At 45.6% G+C, this 14,364-nt stretch overlaps 1 protein-coding gene across 1 annotated transcript in view; it reads right to left on the reverse strand.

Annotated features, from left to right (window-relative positions):
* Abl1 (ABL proto-oncogene 1, non-receptor tyrosine kinase) overlaps window positions 1-13,953 on the reverse strand; it is a 114,371-nt gene extending 100,418 nt beyond the window's left edge. Inside the window, exon 1 of the mRNA XM_036183667.1 lies at window positions 12,423-13,953. Coding sequence (XP_036039560.1) covers window positions 12,423-12,558 — 136 coding nt within the window. The 5' untranslated portion in view covers window positions 12,559-13,953. The remainder of the gene's footprint in view (window positions 1-12,422) is intronic.
* Window positions 13,954-14,364: the final 411 nt, after the last annotated feature.

Below are 14,364 nucleotides of genomic sequence, written 5' to 3' on the forward strand. Positions count from 1 at the left end.
TCACAGAGCACGCCAGCCTTACTCCCCTAAGAACAGATGACAGTGAGGAAAAGACCCTGCCTGGAGCTTCAGCTCTTGCCATCCTACGATGACTGGACCCCCTGACTGAGGTTCCGAAACCTGCAGGTGCCCCCAAGGAAGGAAAGGCTCAAGGCCTCTTTTCCACTCCAAGCAGACAGGACAAACTGCAGTGTAGGAAACCTGGAGAAAGAACAGACTGGAACCCCTGCTGCGCTGAGGACGTCGCTCAGCTAGTAGACTGCTGCCTTGAATGGCTAAGCCCTCAACCAGGGCAAATGTGCCTGTGAGCTCAGCATCCAGCAGACCATGGCAGAAGCATCAGAAGTTCAAGGTCATTCTTAGCTACCCAAACTCACGGCCCTGTCTCAAACAAAACAACAACAAACCCAAATGTGCTAGTTATTTCCAGGGAAGAAAACAGACAAAGAAAAAGGGTTACCCAGGTTATGTGAAAGGCACTAGCACTCTCTCCATCAGCAAAGATGAGACCCAAGATAAAGAAGGTACTGCTGAACCAAGCAAGAGTCCACTCTGCTCAACAATGATGATCCAATCTAGTAAGGCCTGCTATGGGACCTCGCACAAACAGTCAAGGCAATAACCATTTTCCCAAGCAGATGCCAGTGGGGGTTCCTAGGCTAGGCAACTGTCACAAAGAGACACCACTAACTGACACTTTGTTCCCTGCTGTTATCCCAGACACAACCAACACAAAGTAAATTCTCATTCCATATGTACAGAGCACCTACTCTGAAAAAAAAAAAAAAAGGTGGGGGTTTCTTGATACTAGAAAATATATAATCAAGCTCTCCATCACCAAGACCAAGGATTGAATTAAAAGAAAAACAGAACTTTTTAAAAAGTCAAAGATCAAGTAAGATAGACGTGGAAGAAGCAGCTGAAAACCACAACAATGTACAAGGTGTTCAGCTTTCCACTAGGGAAAAGGACTGCCCCAAACAGCCTGCTGTTGCCAAGACGAAGTCTTTATGGTCCACTATTTTTGTTTTGTTTTGTTTTGTTTTTTTGTTTTTCTTTTTTTTCAAGACAGGGTTTCTCTGGTGTTTTGGTGCCTGTCCTGGATCTCGCTTTGTAGACCAGGCTGGCCTCGAACTCACAGAGATCTGCCTGGCTCTGCCTCCCAAGTGCTGGGATTAAAGGCGTGTGCCACCACCGCTCGGCATGGTCCACTATTTATACCTAAGACCAAAGTAATCAATAAACCCAATGCAATCTTAGGAGAAAATCTTTATGGATATTTTAATTGGATCTAGAAGTGGACAAAACTGATTCTAAAATATGCATGGAAACACAAAAGAGCAAACCAAGCCAACGTTGGAAGAACAGAGCTGAGGCTTTAGTCTACCAGATTCTAAGATTTGTTTAGTTTTACTTTTTTTTTTAAGATTTATTTTATTTATTATGTATACAATGTTCTGCCTGCGTGTATGCCTGCAAGCCAGAAGAGAGCACCAGATCTCATTATAGATGGTTGTGAGCCACCATGTGGGTGCTGGGAATTGAACTCAGGACCTCTGGAAGAACAGCCAGTGCTCTTAACCTCTGAGCCATCTCTCCAGCCCCTCTAAGATTTATTTTAAAGCCACAGGGCACAGGTGATGTTGATGGCACAAAGGGACAAATTCTGCAGTGAATTAACAAGACATAGAGTTCCCCAACAGACCCCAAACATGGATACCTGATTCATTCAGCAGTGATGCTCTCTGCATGTGTATGTATATTCCTTGTGCATGCATGTGGCGGTCAGAGACTGGTGCCTTCATCACTCTGTTGTTCTTACTGAGGCAGGGTGGAGACCACTTGAATCCAGAGCTCCGGGTCTCATTTGGTCTAGCTAGCCAGCTGACCCAGGGATCCCTTATCTGCTTCCTGAGTGTCTGACTTAGAGGTGGGCTTCACTCCTATCTGACATTTACATAGCAGATAGGTATATGAATTCCTTTCCTCACAACTGAGCATAAAGTGCTGTACCCACTGAGTCATCCCCAAGCCCTAGCAAGACTCTTTTCAATGACAGAGTGAAGTCAACATGGAAGGAGAGAAAACAAAACAAACCACCATCAATAAAGATCAAAATTCATCCCAAGCAAACAGTAAAATGTAAGGCAAAGTGTCAAAACCTCATAATCTTTGAGTAGACATTATTTTCCATGTAGACTACCCTCAAAAGATCATTAAATGAGACTATGTTAAAATTAATAATGCCATGACAACGAGCAGAAGATGATGGTACCCATGGATGAAAATGCCATCATAAATATAGGGTAAAGGGCCAGAGAAAGAACACCCTGACCCAGAGACCAGAGCCAAGGATTCGAAATCCCACCAATCCGAGCTTGCCCCAAGATCAGGCTTACAGAATCCCTGAGCTTGACCAGATTCCTACCAATTCCTGAGCTTGCCCCAAACTCAGGACTTGAAATCCCACCAATCCCCACCCTGAAAATCTCTACCCTGGAAAGCTCCATCCCTCTCAAGGAACCCTATAAAACCCTGCATTCTGCTCAGTTCACTGCTCCTTCTTGCCTGCCTGGGCAGAGGCAGCCACCCTCCTAGGTTTTTCCCTCCAATAAATCTTGTGTGAAGTCTGATGGAGGTGTGGTGACACTTTCCCTGGGGAACACCCCACCCCACCCCAGAGCAGAGCTGTAACACTTACGTTGGGGAAGACTTTTCATTCATAGCTGCAACATGTACATTTTTTGTATGCTAATAATTAAAAGAAGCAATGAATGAATGATTTCAAGAAAGAAAAGGTAGCTAGGAACTGCAGAGATGGCCCAACAGTTAAGAGCACTGGCTGCTCTTCCAGAGGACACAAGTTTGGTTCCCAGCATTCATACAGCAGTCTCAGAGGATCTGACACTCTTTTTGGCCTCCACAGGTACTGCATATATGTGGTACACAGACATACATGCAGGCAAAACATTCATATATAAAGGGGGAATTTTTTTTCTTGGTTTTGGTTTTTTTGAGACAGGGTTTCTCTGTGTAGCCCTGGCTTCCCTAGAACTCTCTCTGTAGACCAGACTGGCCTCAAACTCAAGAGATCAGCCTGCCTCTGCTTCCCAAGTGCCGGTATTAAAGCCATTCTCCAACACCAGAGCAAAGTTGTTTTTTTTTTTTTAAAGATAGTCTCACTCTGGGCCGGGCGGTGATGGCGCACGCCTTTAATCCCAGCACTCGGGAGACAGAGCCAGGCGGATCTCTGTAGTTCGAGGCCAGCCTGGGCTACCAAGTGAGTTCCAGGAAAGGCGCAAAGCTATACAGGGAAACCCTGTCTCGAAAAACCAAAAAAAAAAAAAAAAAGATAGTCTCACTCTGTAGACCAGGCTGGCTTCAAACTCAAGACCCTCTTGTTTTAGTCTCTCAAGTACTGAGATTGTAGGCATGTGCCATCAACAGACTACCCCAAAAATTCTGGGGGAGAGTGTGTGCTCAGTGTTGTGCAGGGGTAACAGGGAATGAGGTGAACCCTGCCTCCATAGGTTTACAGTTCACTTGAGGACTCAGCTACTCACATGAAGCGAGTAGGAAATTTTGCCAGACTGTATCTGGTTCAGGGTTCATCTGTGTTACATAGAACAATGTTCAAAAAAGCTACAGAAAACTATCAGGGTCAAGATCCCAAACACGGCTCTAGGAGACAGACAGGAGCAGAGTGATCAAAGACGGGGAGATTAGGAACACTAGGGACTGGTAGGTACACAACTACCAAAAAGGTCCAGACAACAGGGCAAGGAGCACAGGAAGTGCAGAGCAAAGTGGGCAAAGAAGGCCTGAAGGAGGACTTCCTCTTCCAAAAGACCTGAGCAGCAGCTGGAACTTCTACCTAGACCCAGACACATCAGCATGTGCAGGCCCTTCCCATAAGTCTAATTCAACTCCAGGATGGCAATGCATCCCATGCCTCCTCGAAGGAAAAATGTCTCTCTGCAACCCACCAGTGCACCCAAATTCCTTCATCAACACATGATTCCACGTTTTCTTCAGCTTCTACCACTGTGTCTGCATCACTCAAAGGAAGCCAGACTCCTGGTTCAACTGTTTGGTGGCCTCCTCCACTTATCCCACAACAGGAAAGTGCTCCTTCTGCACTGCTAGGACCTTTGTCAGAATTCTGATCCCAGCACCTACATGAACACAGGCTTGATGTCACAGGACTGGAGTCTTAGCTCTGAACTCAGGTCCTCACTGCTTGCACAGCAACTTTTCACCTTGGGAAAAAAATATCAACAAACACTGAAGCTTAAGATGAGTTATTTTCAGCTGGGCGTGGTGGTCCACACCTTTAACCCCAGCACTTGGGAGGCAGAGGCAGGGGGATTCAAGGCCAGCTTGGGCTACAGGGTGAGCCAGGAGAGCCAATACACAGAGAAACCTTGTCTCAAAAAACGAGGTGGAAAAAAAAGACAGAAAGAGAAAGAAAGGAAAAAGGACTTGGAAGAAGCTCTCTCTCTCTGCCTGCTGGCCCACACTAGCAAGTCCATTCCTTCACTGGCACTAGAGCCTACTTCTTCAGGATTCCAGTGTACACTGAAGACCAGCTGAGACATCCAGTCTCATGGTCTGAACAACTACTGGATTCTTAGACCTTTCATTCATAGGCAGCCATTGTTGGATTAGCTGGACCACAGCCTGAAGTCATTCTAATAACTTCTCTTTCTATACATAGAGATATTGTGGGATATTATTTTACAATGTGTTACATTTGTTTATGCTATGGAACATTTGTTTAATGATGCAAAGATGTGTTGAATTCTTTTATGTTGCATTTGTTTAATTCTGTGGAGCTCTGTTACTTTGCCTGTCTAAAACACCTGATGGTCTAATGAACTGAAACTGGGTGGTGGTGGCCCACGACTTTAATCCCAGCACTCAGGAGGCAGAGGCAGGTGGATCTTTATGAGTTTGAGGCCAGCCTGGACTACAGCGTGAGTTCCAGGAAAGGTGCAAAGCTACACAGAGAAATCCCATCTGGAGGAAAAAAAAAAAAAAAGAGTAAAAGTTTAAGATATACAGAAGTAAGAAAAGGAAAAAGCTCAGAGGCAAAAGATAGATGGGATAATTTAAAGTTAAGAAAAGCTAGCAAGAAACAAGCCAAACTAAGGCCGGGCATTTATAATTAAGAATAAGCCTCCAATTCAGAAAATGTGACATATACACAATGGAGTACTACTCAGCAGAGAAAAACAATGACAGCATGAAATTTGCAGGCAAATGGATGGAACTAGAAAATATCATCCTGAGGGAGGTAACCCAAACCCAGAAGGGCAAACATGGTATGTACTCACTCATAAGTGGATTCTAGCTATAAAGCAAAGAACAATCAGACTGCAACTCACAGAATCAGGGAGGCTATATAGCAGGGGAACCCTAGGATGACTGTGGCTTATAATAAGTTTTGGTTTTACTCAATTACTGGGCAAACCTCAATCAAACATTTCACTATTAGGATAAGAATTTATACTGTATCAAGCTGATAATAGAAAAATAAATTAATTAAAATTTTAAAAAATTTAAAAAAAAAGAATAAGCCTCCATGTGTGATTTATTTGGGAGCTGGGTAGCAGGCCCCCCCAAAAGACCAAAAACAACCAACAACAGAGATTCATTCTGTAAATTCTGTTCCTCTAGAAAACCCTGCTTAATACACTCAGTGAAGCCCTGCCTTGTCCCTCAATCTCCCCCAGACCACCCTGTCCAGAGACTGGCTCAGAATATAAATCAGGCCAGGTAGGAGGCCAGGTATGTGGTTCATACCTATCATCCAGCATTTAAGTGAGGCAGGAGGATCATGACTCCTGACCAACCTGGGCTACAACGGTGAGAATTTGTCTGAGGAGAAGGGAGAGGAGGAAACTGTGGAGGCCCACAGAGGTTTCCTAGTGAGACCTTACTCTGGGTCAGAGAATCTGAGCTTGCTTTACCCAGCAGGGCTACATAATGGGATGATTTGGCCACTGGTGTGTTTACCAGGTGTTTGGAAGGGTCTAGTTGGCTGTAAGGTGTGCTTTCATCTTGAAAGGGGGAGGTCTTTTACCTCTCCCCTTGGCACTGTACAAAAAGCCCTTTGGAATAAGCCTCAAGGCAACTGGGTATAGACCCAGTTCCCTCCAGAAGCTATCCTGTGTCTGTCTTTCTTATTGTCTCCTATCTTTCTATCCAATACTTCTTCATTCCTCCCCACCCCCACTCCCCACCCAAGAACACTTCGACAGGTGGAGCAGGCCGGAGCTGGACTCTGGCAGACTCCCACAGGAGTATACATTAGGTCCCACTACTCCCCTCTCAAAATTCTCCAAAACTTCCCAAACCACATGAAATGGCCAGCAAAGCCATACTCTTCTCAGGCATTCTCCGGCATCCCTGTGCAACTCTCCTTCAATCTCTTGGCTCCAGCTCTTCCAACCTGGAACATGCTAAGCAATCTCTGCCTCAAGGAGTTGCATGCCGGTCCCCTGAGCGGACACCCTTGACCTGTAACAATCTGGCCACAGACCACAGAGCTTGCTCCCCACCTCCCTTCTTACTTTATTCAAAAGTGACCTCAGCGCTGGTCTAGCAGCCCCAGCTGAGGTTCCAGCCCCAAGAATCACTGTTACATTTCTCTTGCCACAGTGTAAGCTATCTGTACCTCCCACACTGGAGTTACTGATGGTCGGTCTGCCTCTGTCTGTAGAAGGGCAGGCTTCATTCTGCTCTCTATTGATGAAAATACTACCTAGCACATGTGTGCTCAATAAACATTTAAAGAAGAAAAGGGAAACACAAAGGGAAAAGTTTACTGCTGAATTTTCAATACTCTTAAAAGTGGATTTTCTTAGGCAAGTCACTAAAATTTGAAAAGAATATATGGTACATAAAAAATACCATAGAGTCCACTTTTTCCCTCTCCTATACATATGACTAAACCATTTCCACCCTGAATGATCCTGGCAAAATGTTACCATCTGCTTACCCCCTGAAAATTCATCACCAACACCATCAACTACCATCATCACCATTACCACCATCACCACCAACATCCTCATCACCATCACCACAACCACTACCACCATTACAACCACCACATCACATTCTTCTTAGCTTCCAACTCTTGTCTAGCCCCATCATGTGCTAGACTTCAGGTTTTTCTTTTTTTTTTTTTTTTAAGATTTATTATATATGTAGTGTTCTGCCTGCAGAGATGTCTGCATTCCAGAAGAGGGCGCCAGATCTCATTACAGATGGTTGTGAGCCACCATGTGGTTGCTGGGAATTGAACTCAGGACCTCTGGAAGAACAGTCAGTGCTCTTAACCTCTGAGCCATCTCTCCAGACCGACTTCAAGTTTTTCTGTCTCATCTACACAGACATAAACTCTAGAACATCCATCTGTGGTGGATGAAGGACAGTTTGGAACTAAAATCCATAGTCTTTGAGATAAAAAACCCTCAAGAGTCTAAGGAAACTGATCTTCAAACAAGGACAGCAAATGCACACAAAAAGTGTGCAACAAAGAAGTAACTATTTGAGTCTCAGTTCCGATTACAAATCTACCTATTTAGTACAAAATAACAAATTTGTTGTAAAAAGACATCTGGAACATCACAAAGTTTATGAAGGGATGATGGTTTTTCCTATCTCCCCTAAATCTCAATTCCTATAAACAGCAATTTTGGTTTAAAACCCTTCCATACTTCTACATATACAATAATTGTTTGCTTTTTAAAAATGAGGCCAAAGCATATAGATTAACCCTTTAAATGGCTATTTTCCATTCACTGCAACATGGGTGGCTTTCACTGGTGGCTCTCCAACACCCACTTAAGGAGGAAAGCGAAGGGAGTAACTTGTCTTCTGACTTATACATGCACACATGACACATTCAAGCAAAAAAAGGAACATACACACAGACAATTAAATAGAAGCATGTCTGAAGAAAACAGCCTGTGTGCCTTTAATGGACTTCCCACAATGACAGGCCCATACATTTTATTTCAGGTAGAGTCTCACTATGTAGCTCTTGCTGACCTGGAACTCGCTCTGTAGACCAAGTTGGCCTCAAACCCACAGAGATCTGCTAGCCTCCTGAAAGCTGGGATTAAAAGTGTGTACCACCAGCAGGGCGGTGGTGGCGCATGCCTTTAGTCCCAGCACTTGGGGGGGGGGGGGCAGAGGCAGGCACATCTCTGTGAGGTCCAGGCCAGCCTGAACTAAAGAGTGAGTTCCAGGAAAGATGCAAAGCTACACAGAGAAACCTTGTCTCAAAAAACAAACAAACAAACAAACAAAAAAGTGTGTACCACCACACTGACCAAGGTCTGCACTTTTCATCTCAGGCCTCTTTATATCTTTAGAAAAGCAATTTCAGCCCAAAGACCTTTAGTTTATACGGTTTACCTCAAATACTGCCCATATTAGAAACTATAGCTGAAAAATTCTAAATATATCCATTCATGAAAAACTAAACATTTTTATTATTTATTTTAAAAAATAAATGTTTCCTCCCAAACAAGTTAATTTGGTTGATATCCATAGCTCTTCCCTGAGCTTCTCAAAGGCTGCCTTGCCTGCCTTGTGGAATCTGAAGCCTTGACACTCTTCTCTAAAGGGGCACTGAAAACGACTTCCCCACCTTGAAGTGTGAAGGCCCCTCGCACCCCGTGCAACAATGTATCACATACTGGTCCACTGACCCCTTAGAAAGGGCTGGTTCCCCGACTACACCTGTAAATATCACACTGGTGTGGACAACTCGGTGGCAATACAAATTCTCTAAAACCAACTTGGAAAAGAAAGACAAATTTTAATCCATAGAACCACAATCTATCAGTTGCAGTTTCAAGTAAAAATGACAGACCAAAAAGAGAGAAAAGGAAAATTAAGAAGCGGCTGTTGGGGTGACCACGCAAACAGTTGCTCCAGCATTGTTACTGGGGACACTGTCTCACTTCAGTATACAGCGAAGAGGTTTGTACATATTCCCACTCGCTCTCAGAGCATCCAAAGGATAAGTACATAGGCTGGCAAGATGGCCTGAAGAAACTTGCCATGCAAGCCTGGCAACCTGAGTTGACTTCTGGAACCCATGTAAAGGTAGAAAAAGACAACAGACTCTCCAAAGTTGTCCTCTGACCTACCTACACACACATCCCAGACACACACTCCTATACACACAATAATAACAAACTGTATTTGTTTGTTTGCCTTTTAAAACAGGGTTTCTGTGTATCAGCCCTGGCTATCCTGGAACTTGATTTAAAGACCAGGCTGGCCTGGAACTCACAGAGATCCTTCTGCCTCTGCCTCTGCCTCTGCCTCCCAAGTACTGGGATTAAAGGGGTGACCAACACCTGGCTAATAAAGTTTTGTTTTGTTTTTAATGTGCATTGGTGTTTTGCCTGCATATATGTCTGTGTGAAGGTGTTGGGTCCCCTAGAACTGGAGTTACAGACAGCTGTGAACTGCCATGTAGGTGCTGGGAACTGAACCCAGGTCTCCTGGAAGAGCAGTCAGTGCTTCTAATCTCTCTGAGCCATCTCTCCAGCCCAATGAAGTTATTTTTACAACACACTCAAAATGACAAAGGCAGGTTGGAAGCACCTACAATCTCCACACTTGGAAAGTGGGGACAAAAGGATCAAACAGTTCAAGGTCATTCTCTGCTGCATACTGAGTCAGAGGCTCACTTGAGCTACATAAGATTCATTTCCCCTCTGAACCCCTGAAAGGTATCAGACACCTAGGCCAGGATTCCTGGGTCATTGGTAAGCATGTTTTCAGTTGAGCCAGAGCTTTCTGAAAGTCTACACTAACTTTTACTATCTGAAGCTACATCATAATCACCAGATAATAATGTTTTAAGTTGTGAATTTAAAGAATCTTAACAAATTGTCACACTTGTCTACCTCACACCAATGCTAAAAAGAACTAAAGATTCAAGGTAGAATAAAACCAAGTGGTGGGCTGGAGAGATGGCTCAGAGGTTAAGAGCACCAGCTGTTCTTCCAAAGGTTCTGAGTTCAATTCCCAGCAACCACATGGTGGCTCACAACCATCTGTAATGAGATCTGGCGCCCTCTTCTGTGTACATAATAAATAAATAAATCTTTAAAAAACAAACAAAAAACAAAAAAAACAAAACAAGTAGTGCACACATACTTGCACTAAGGTATTTTCATGTAAGAAAATGTCAGATTCGAGTGCTGGCTCAGCAGCCAAGAGAGTGCACTGCTCTTGCAGCTTCAAGGAGCTGATTGATGTCTCTGGCCTCCACATAGACATAAAATAGTTAAAAATCATTAAAAGGGGGAAAGGAGCTAAAGAAATGGCTTATTGATTAAGAGCACTGGCTGCTCTTCCAGAAGACTGGGGTTTGATTCCTAGCACCCACATGGTGGCTCACAGCCACCTGGAACTCCAGTTCCAGGGTTTCTGATGCCCACTTCTGGCTTCTACAGACCCTGCATACATGCGGTGCAGACAAAACACATACACATAAAAAAATTTTTTAAAGCTGGTCGGTGGTGGTGCATGCCTTTAATCCCAGCACTTGGGAGACAGAGGCTGGTGAATCTTTGTGAGTTCGAGGCTAGGCTGGTCTTCTACAAAGCAAGTTCCAGGACAGCCAAGACTATTATACAGGGAAATCCCGTCTCAAAAAATAAAAAAAAATTAAAAAAAATTTTTTTAAATATGCCAAGTAGTGATGACACTCGCCTTTAATCCCAGTGCAGAGGCAGAGGCAGAGGCAGATGGATCTCTGTAAATTCAAGGCCAGCCTGGTCTACAGAGCAAGTTCTAGGACAGCCAAGACTACCAAAGAAACCCTATCTCAAACAACAAAACAAACAAACAAACAACAAATAGAATAAATCAAAGGAAATAAATAGATAAAAGGAAAAACTAAGCAGGGCAGTAGTGGTGAATGCCTTTAATCCCAGCACTTGAGAGGCAGAGACAGGTGGATCTCAGTGAGTTCTAGGCCAGCCTGGTCTACAAAGCAAGTTCCAGGACAGCCAGGACTGTTATACAGATAAACCCTGTCTCGAAAAATCAAAAATAAATAGATTAACTTTAAAAAAAAAAAAAAAAAAAGGAGAAACTAACAAAAATGAGCGACAGTTCTGCAGATAAGAGCACTTGTTGCTCTTACAGAGGACCCAGGTTCAATTCCCAGCATCTACACATGGCTCATGACTATCTGTAACTCCAGTTCCAGGGGATCCAATGTCCTCTGTAGGTACCAGACACTAACATCATACATATACACACACCCAGGCAAAATACTCATTCAATTATCAAATGTAAGCAGCTATTGTTTATAGTAGTTACCTACTGTTAAGAAGTATTTATGACTGAATTTCAAAGTACATGAGACCCTTGCATAAGCTACATTTGCTTATACAGATAGTATGATGGTTCAATAATAAGTACACAGTTTGAGAAATATCACTGCCACAATACAACCATGACCCTAACTAACTAGCTCCTGGCTGACCTCTGCAATACATTAGTCTAACCTGACTTAACTTGGCCAACAACATGTACTGTCAGCATTATGAACCAATTAGGTTCATAAAAATGTCAAAGCCAACTAAGCAGGGAGAGAGGAGGGTGAAGAAAGCTCATCAATGAGGCCAGGGCTATTCCTTAGAGAAAGTAACAATCCTCAGTTCAGGGGGCATACTGCTTCCACACTCAACTTTTCCCACCTTGCTCCAAAGCAAGAGTTATCAAGTCCTGCTCACAATTGAGAAGGTCAAAAGAGTATCAATTAAGTTCTGTTTGAGCCTTTCAGTACACAAACCACTTTGAGGATATGATGATACAAGTGCTCCACAAACAGGTAGAATAAGAAAAAAATCCATGCCCGCCTGGCGGTGGTGGCGCACACCTTTAGCCCCAGCACTTGGAGACAGAGGCAGGCAGATCTCTGTGAGTTCGAGGCCAGCCTGGTCTACAAAGTGAGTTCCAGGACAGCCAGGACTGTTACACTGAGAAACCCCATCTTGGAAAAACCAAACAGCAACAACAACAACAACAACCAAAAAAATTCCATTCACAATGGTAGAGTCCCAGCTCTTAGTGAGAGCAGATAGGAAGAACGATGGATGCTTCAAAGCTACCTAAGTCCAGTCCCCTCCCCACAGAATACAGACCCCAGACAGTAAAGGGGCTTGTCCCATGTCAACAATGAACCAGAAGTGGGCTCAGGCTAGAAACAGCAACTCAAGCGGACTGAATACAGTCATAATTTTCTTATGCAAAGAACTGCTCCACCAGCAACTACTAACTACAGTAGCAGAGCTAGCAGGAGCGGACCCAAGTATTGTTTCCAAAAGTCCTTTGCTGCTTATGGAAAAATAAAGATCAGAAACCTGGAAAGCACTCACCATGTTCCACAAACACGTTGCAGTGTGGACCCCCATGCCGCGATGAGTCCCTCTTCCCTGACCCCTTGATAAAATGCAGGGCGGGCAAACTAGGCCTTCTTTGGTCCCCAAGAACTTTTCCAGGCTGCTGCCCCATAAAGCAATGATAGGCACCCCTTTCCAGAAGAGGGTTCAAGATCTTCCAGAATGGTCCCAGTAACTGGGGTCAATCACAGAAAGACAACTTCCATGAGAAAGGAAAACTAGGTCTGAGGTAAACAGGAGTCTGGAATCATTTTCCAAGTTAATTAATTTGAAGTCAGGTAATCACAACGCTACACAAAAGCTTCCTGACTCTGAGGGCTGAAGAACAGTTTCCTTGCAAGAGGAGAATTTTAGAGAAATATTCACAGGGAAGTGTGAAAAGGGTCAACCGTACTAAAAGTCATTTCAACTCCTCAGCTTGCTGGAAACGTTGAACGTCTTTGATGCTTCTCTGCAACTTTCCCTGTGGAAGTCACCAATCCCCTATCTCTGTCTCTCCCACAAATTTCCTGCCGCTCTCTTCCCTACCCTGCTTTCCGGAAAATGACACGGGTTACACAGATCTCAACCAGAGCTTGCTCTCCACTCCGCCGAGAAGGAATGCATGGCCAGCAACTTTTAAGTCCGCTTTTTAAAAGGCCTGTGAAACCAATCCAGACTTTTCTTTTGCATTAAAGTTTTGGGCTGCACTGAGACCAATGGGGCTGTAGGTGACATTGGAAGAAGTCAGGACATCGGAGGCCGGCGGAAGCAATCTGGGAGGACCGTGGAGATCGCTTGACAGCAGGGAGATGATTTGAATGAGGGGCTCCGTGGCCAAACTTGGGGTTGGAATCGAGCGAAGGGAGGCCTCGGGGGAAAAAAGATTTCCCCAGGCGGGGCGCGGGCAGCTTACTCGGGGCGACGCTCCTCCACGCCTCAGGAAACTGAGTGTCCCAGGTAGGTTGAAACTGAGACCACCCCGGGTGTCCCAGAGCCAGAGCAGAACTGTGAGGGACGCAGGACTCCCGCGGTCCCGAAGCGGAGGCGGCCACAGGGGAGGAGGCCCGGCGCCTCAGCTGCCCCGAGCTAGGGGTCTACCCGAGACACCCCTCCCCCGGCCCCGAACTCCGCCGCCGCCGCCGCCGCGCAGTCACATCCCCGACTCTGCCGAGGGACGCGGCTTCTCCAGCCAGTGAGGGGTGTGCCGCGGAAGGGTTCCTTAGCCGCAGGACCCTGCAACCGGCTCCAGGTCCAGCGCCTCTCAGGGACAGACACCGACCCCCGAGGCCGCCATGATGGATTACGAGCTGCTCCACAACGAGGGCAGGCCCCGCCTCCGGCCCCGCCCCCAGCGACGCCGGAACACCCTGCGCGAGGTCTGATGGGCCGTCGTCGCCGCTCTCCTAGACGGCGCCGCACCTTCGGGCTCCCGCTTCACTGCCTGCGACAGGCCGGCTCCGCACGACCTTTTAAAGGTAGGTTTTCTGAGCTCAAGGTGAGCGATAAGGAAGCGCCCGCCTCCTCTGCATTATCACTGGTCTTCCGATAACTGGAGTCTGTCCCCCTCACCGCCATCCAATTGGCCGTTGAGGGCGAAAGCGGCCAGCTAATTGTGGTCGGTGCTGCCGCGAGGCATGTTGGGACTTGTGGTCCTGGCGCCCATGGGCTGCTCGCGGAGGCCCTAGCCTCCAGCTCCTATAGCTAGAGAGCTGGTCCCGCCTCCGGGGAGCCGGTGGACTCTGGTCAGCCAACACCTTCACTGCTCGGATTGCTAGACCGCGGGAGATTCAGAGCGGGGTAAACTACGGATTGGAGTTTTCCAGAATCGGAGTCGGATTACTTCTTTGAGCCTCGTTAGGGGAGAAATTGGCTTGCTCCTAGAAACCAAGATGACCAGTGCGTTACATCCTCACTTGGAAAAAGAATAAATAAATAT

This window comes from Onychomys torridus, chromosome 4 (genome assembly GCF_903995425.1).
Source record: "Onychomys torridus chromosome 4, mOncTor1.1, whole genome shotgun sequence".
Lineage (NCBI taxonomy): Eukaryota > Metazoa > Chordata > Mammalia > Rodentia > Cricetidae > Onychomys > Onychomys torridus.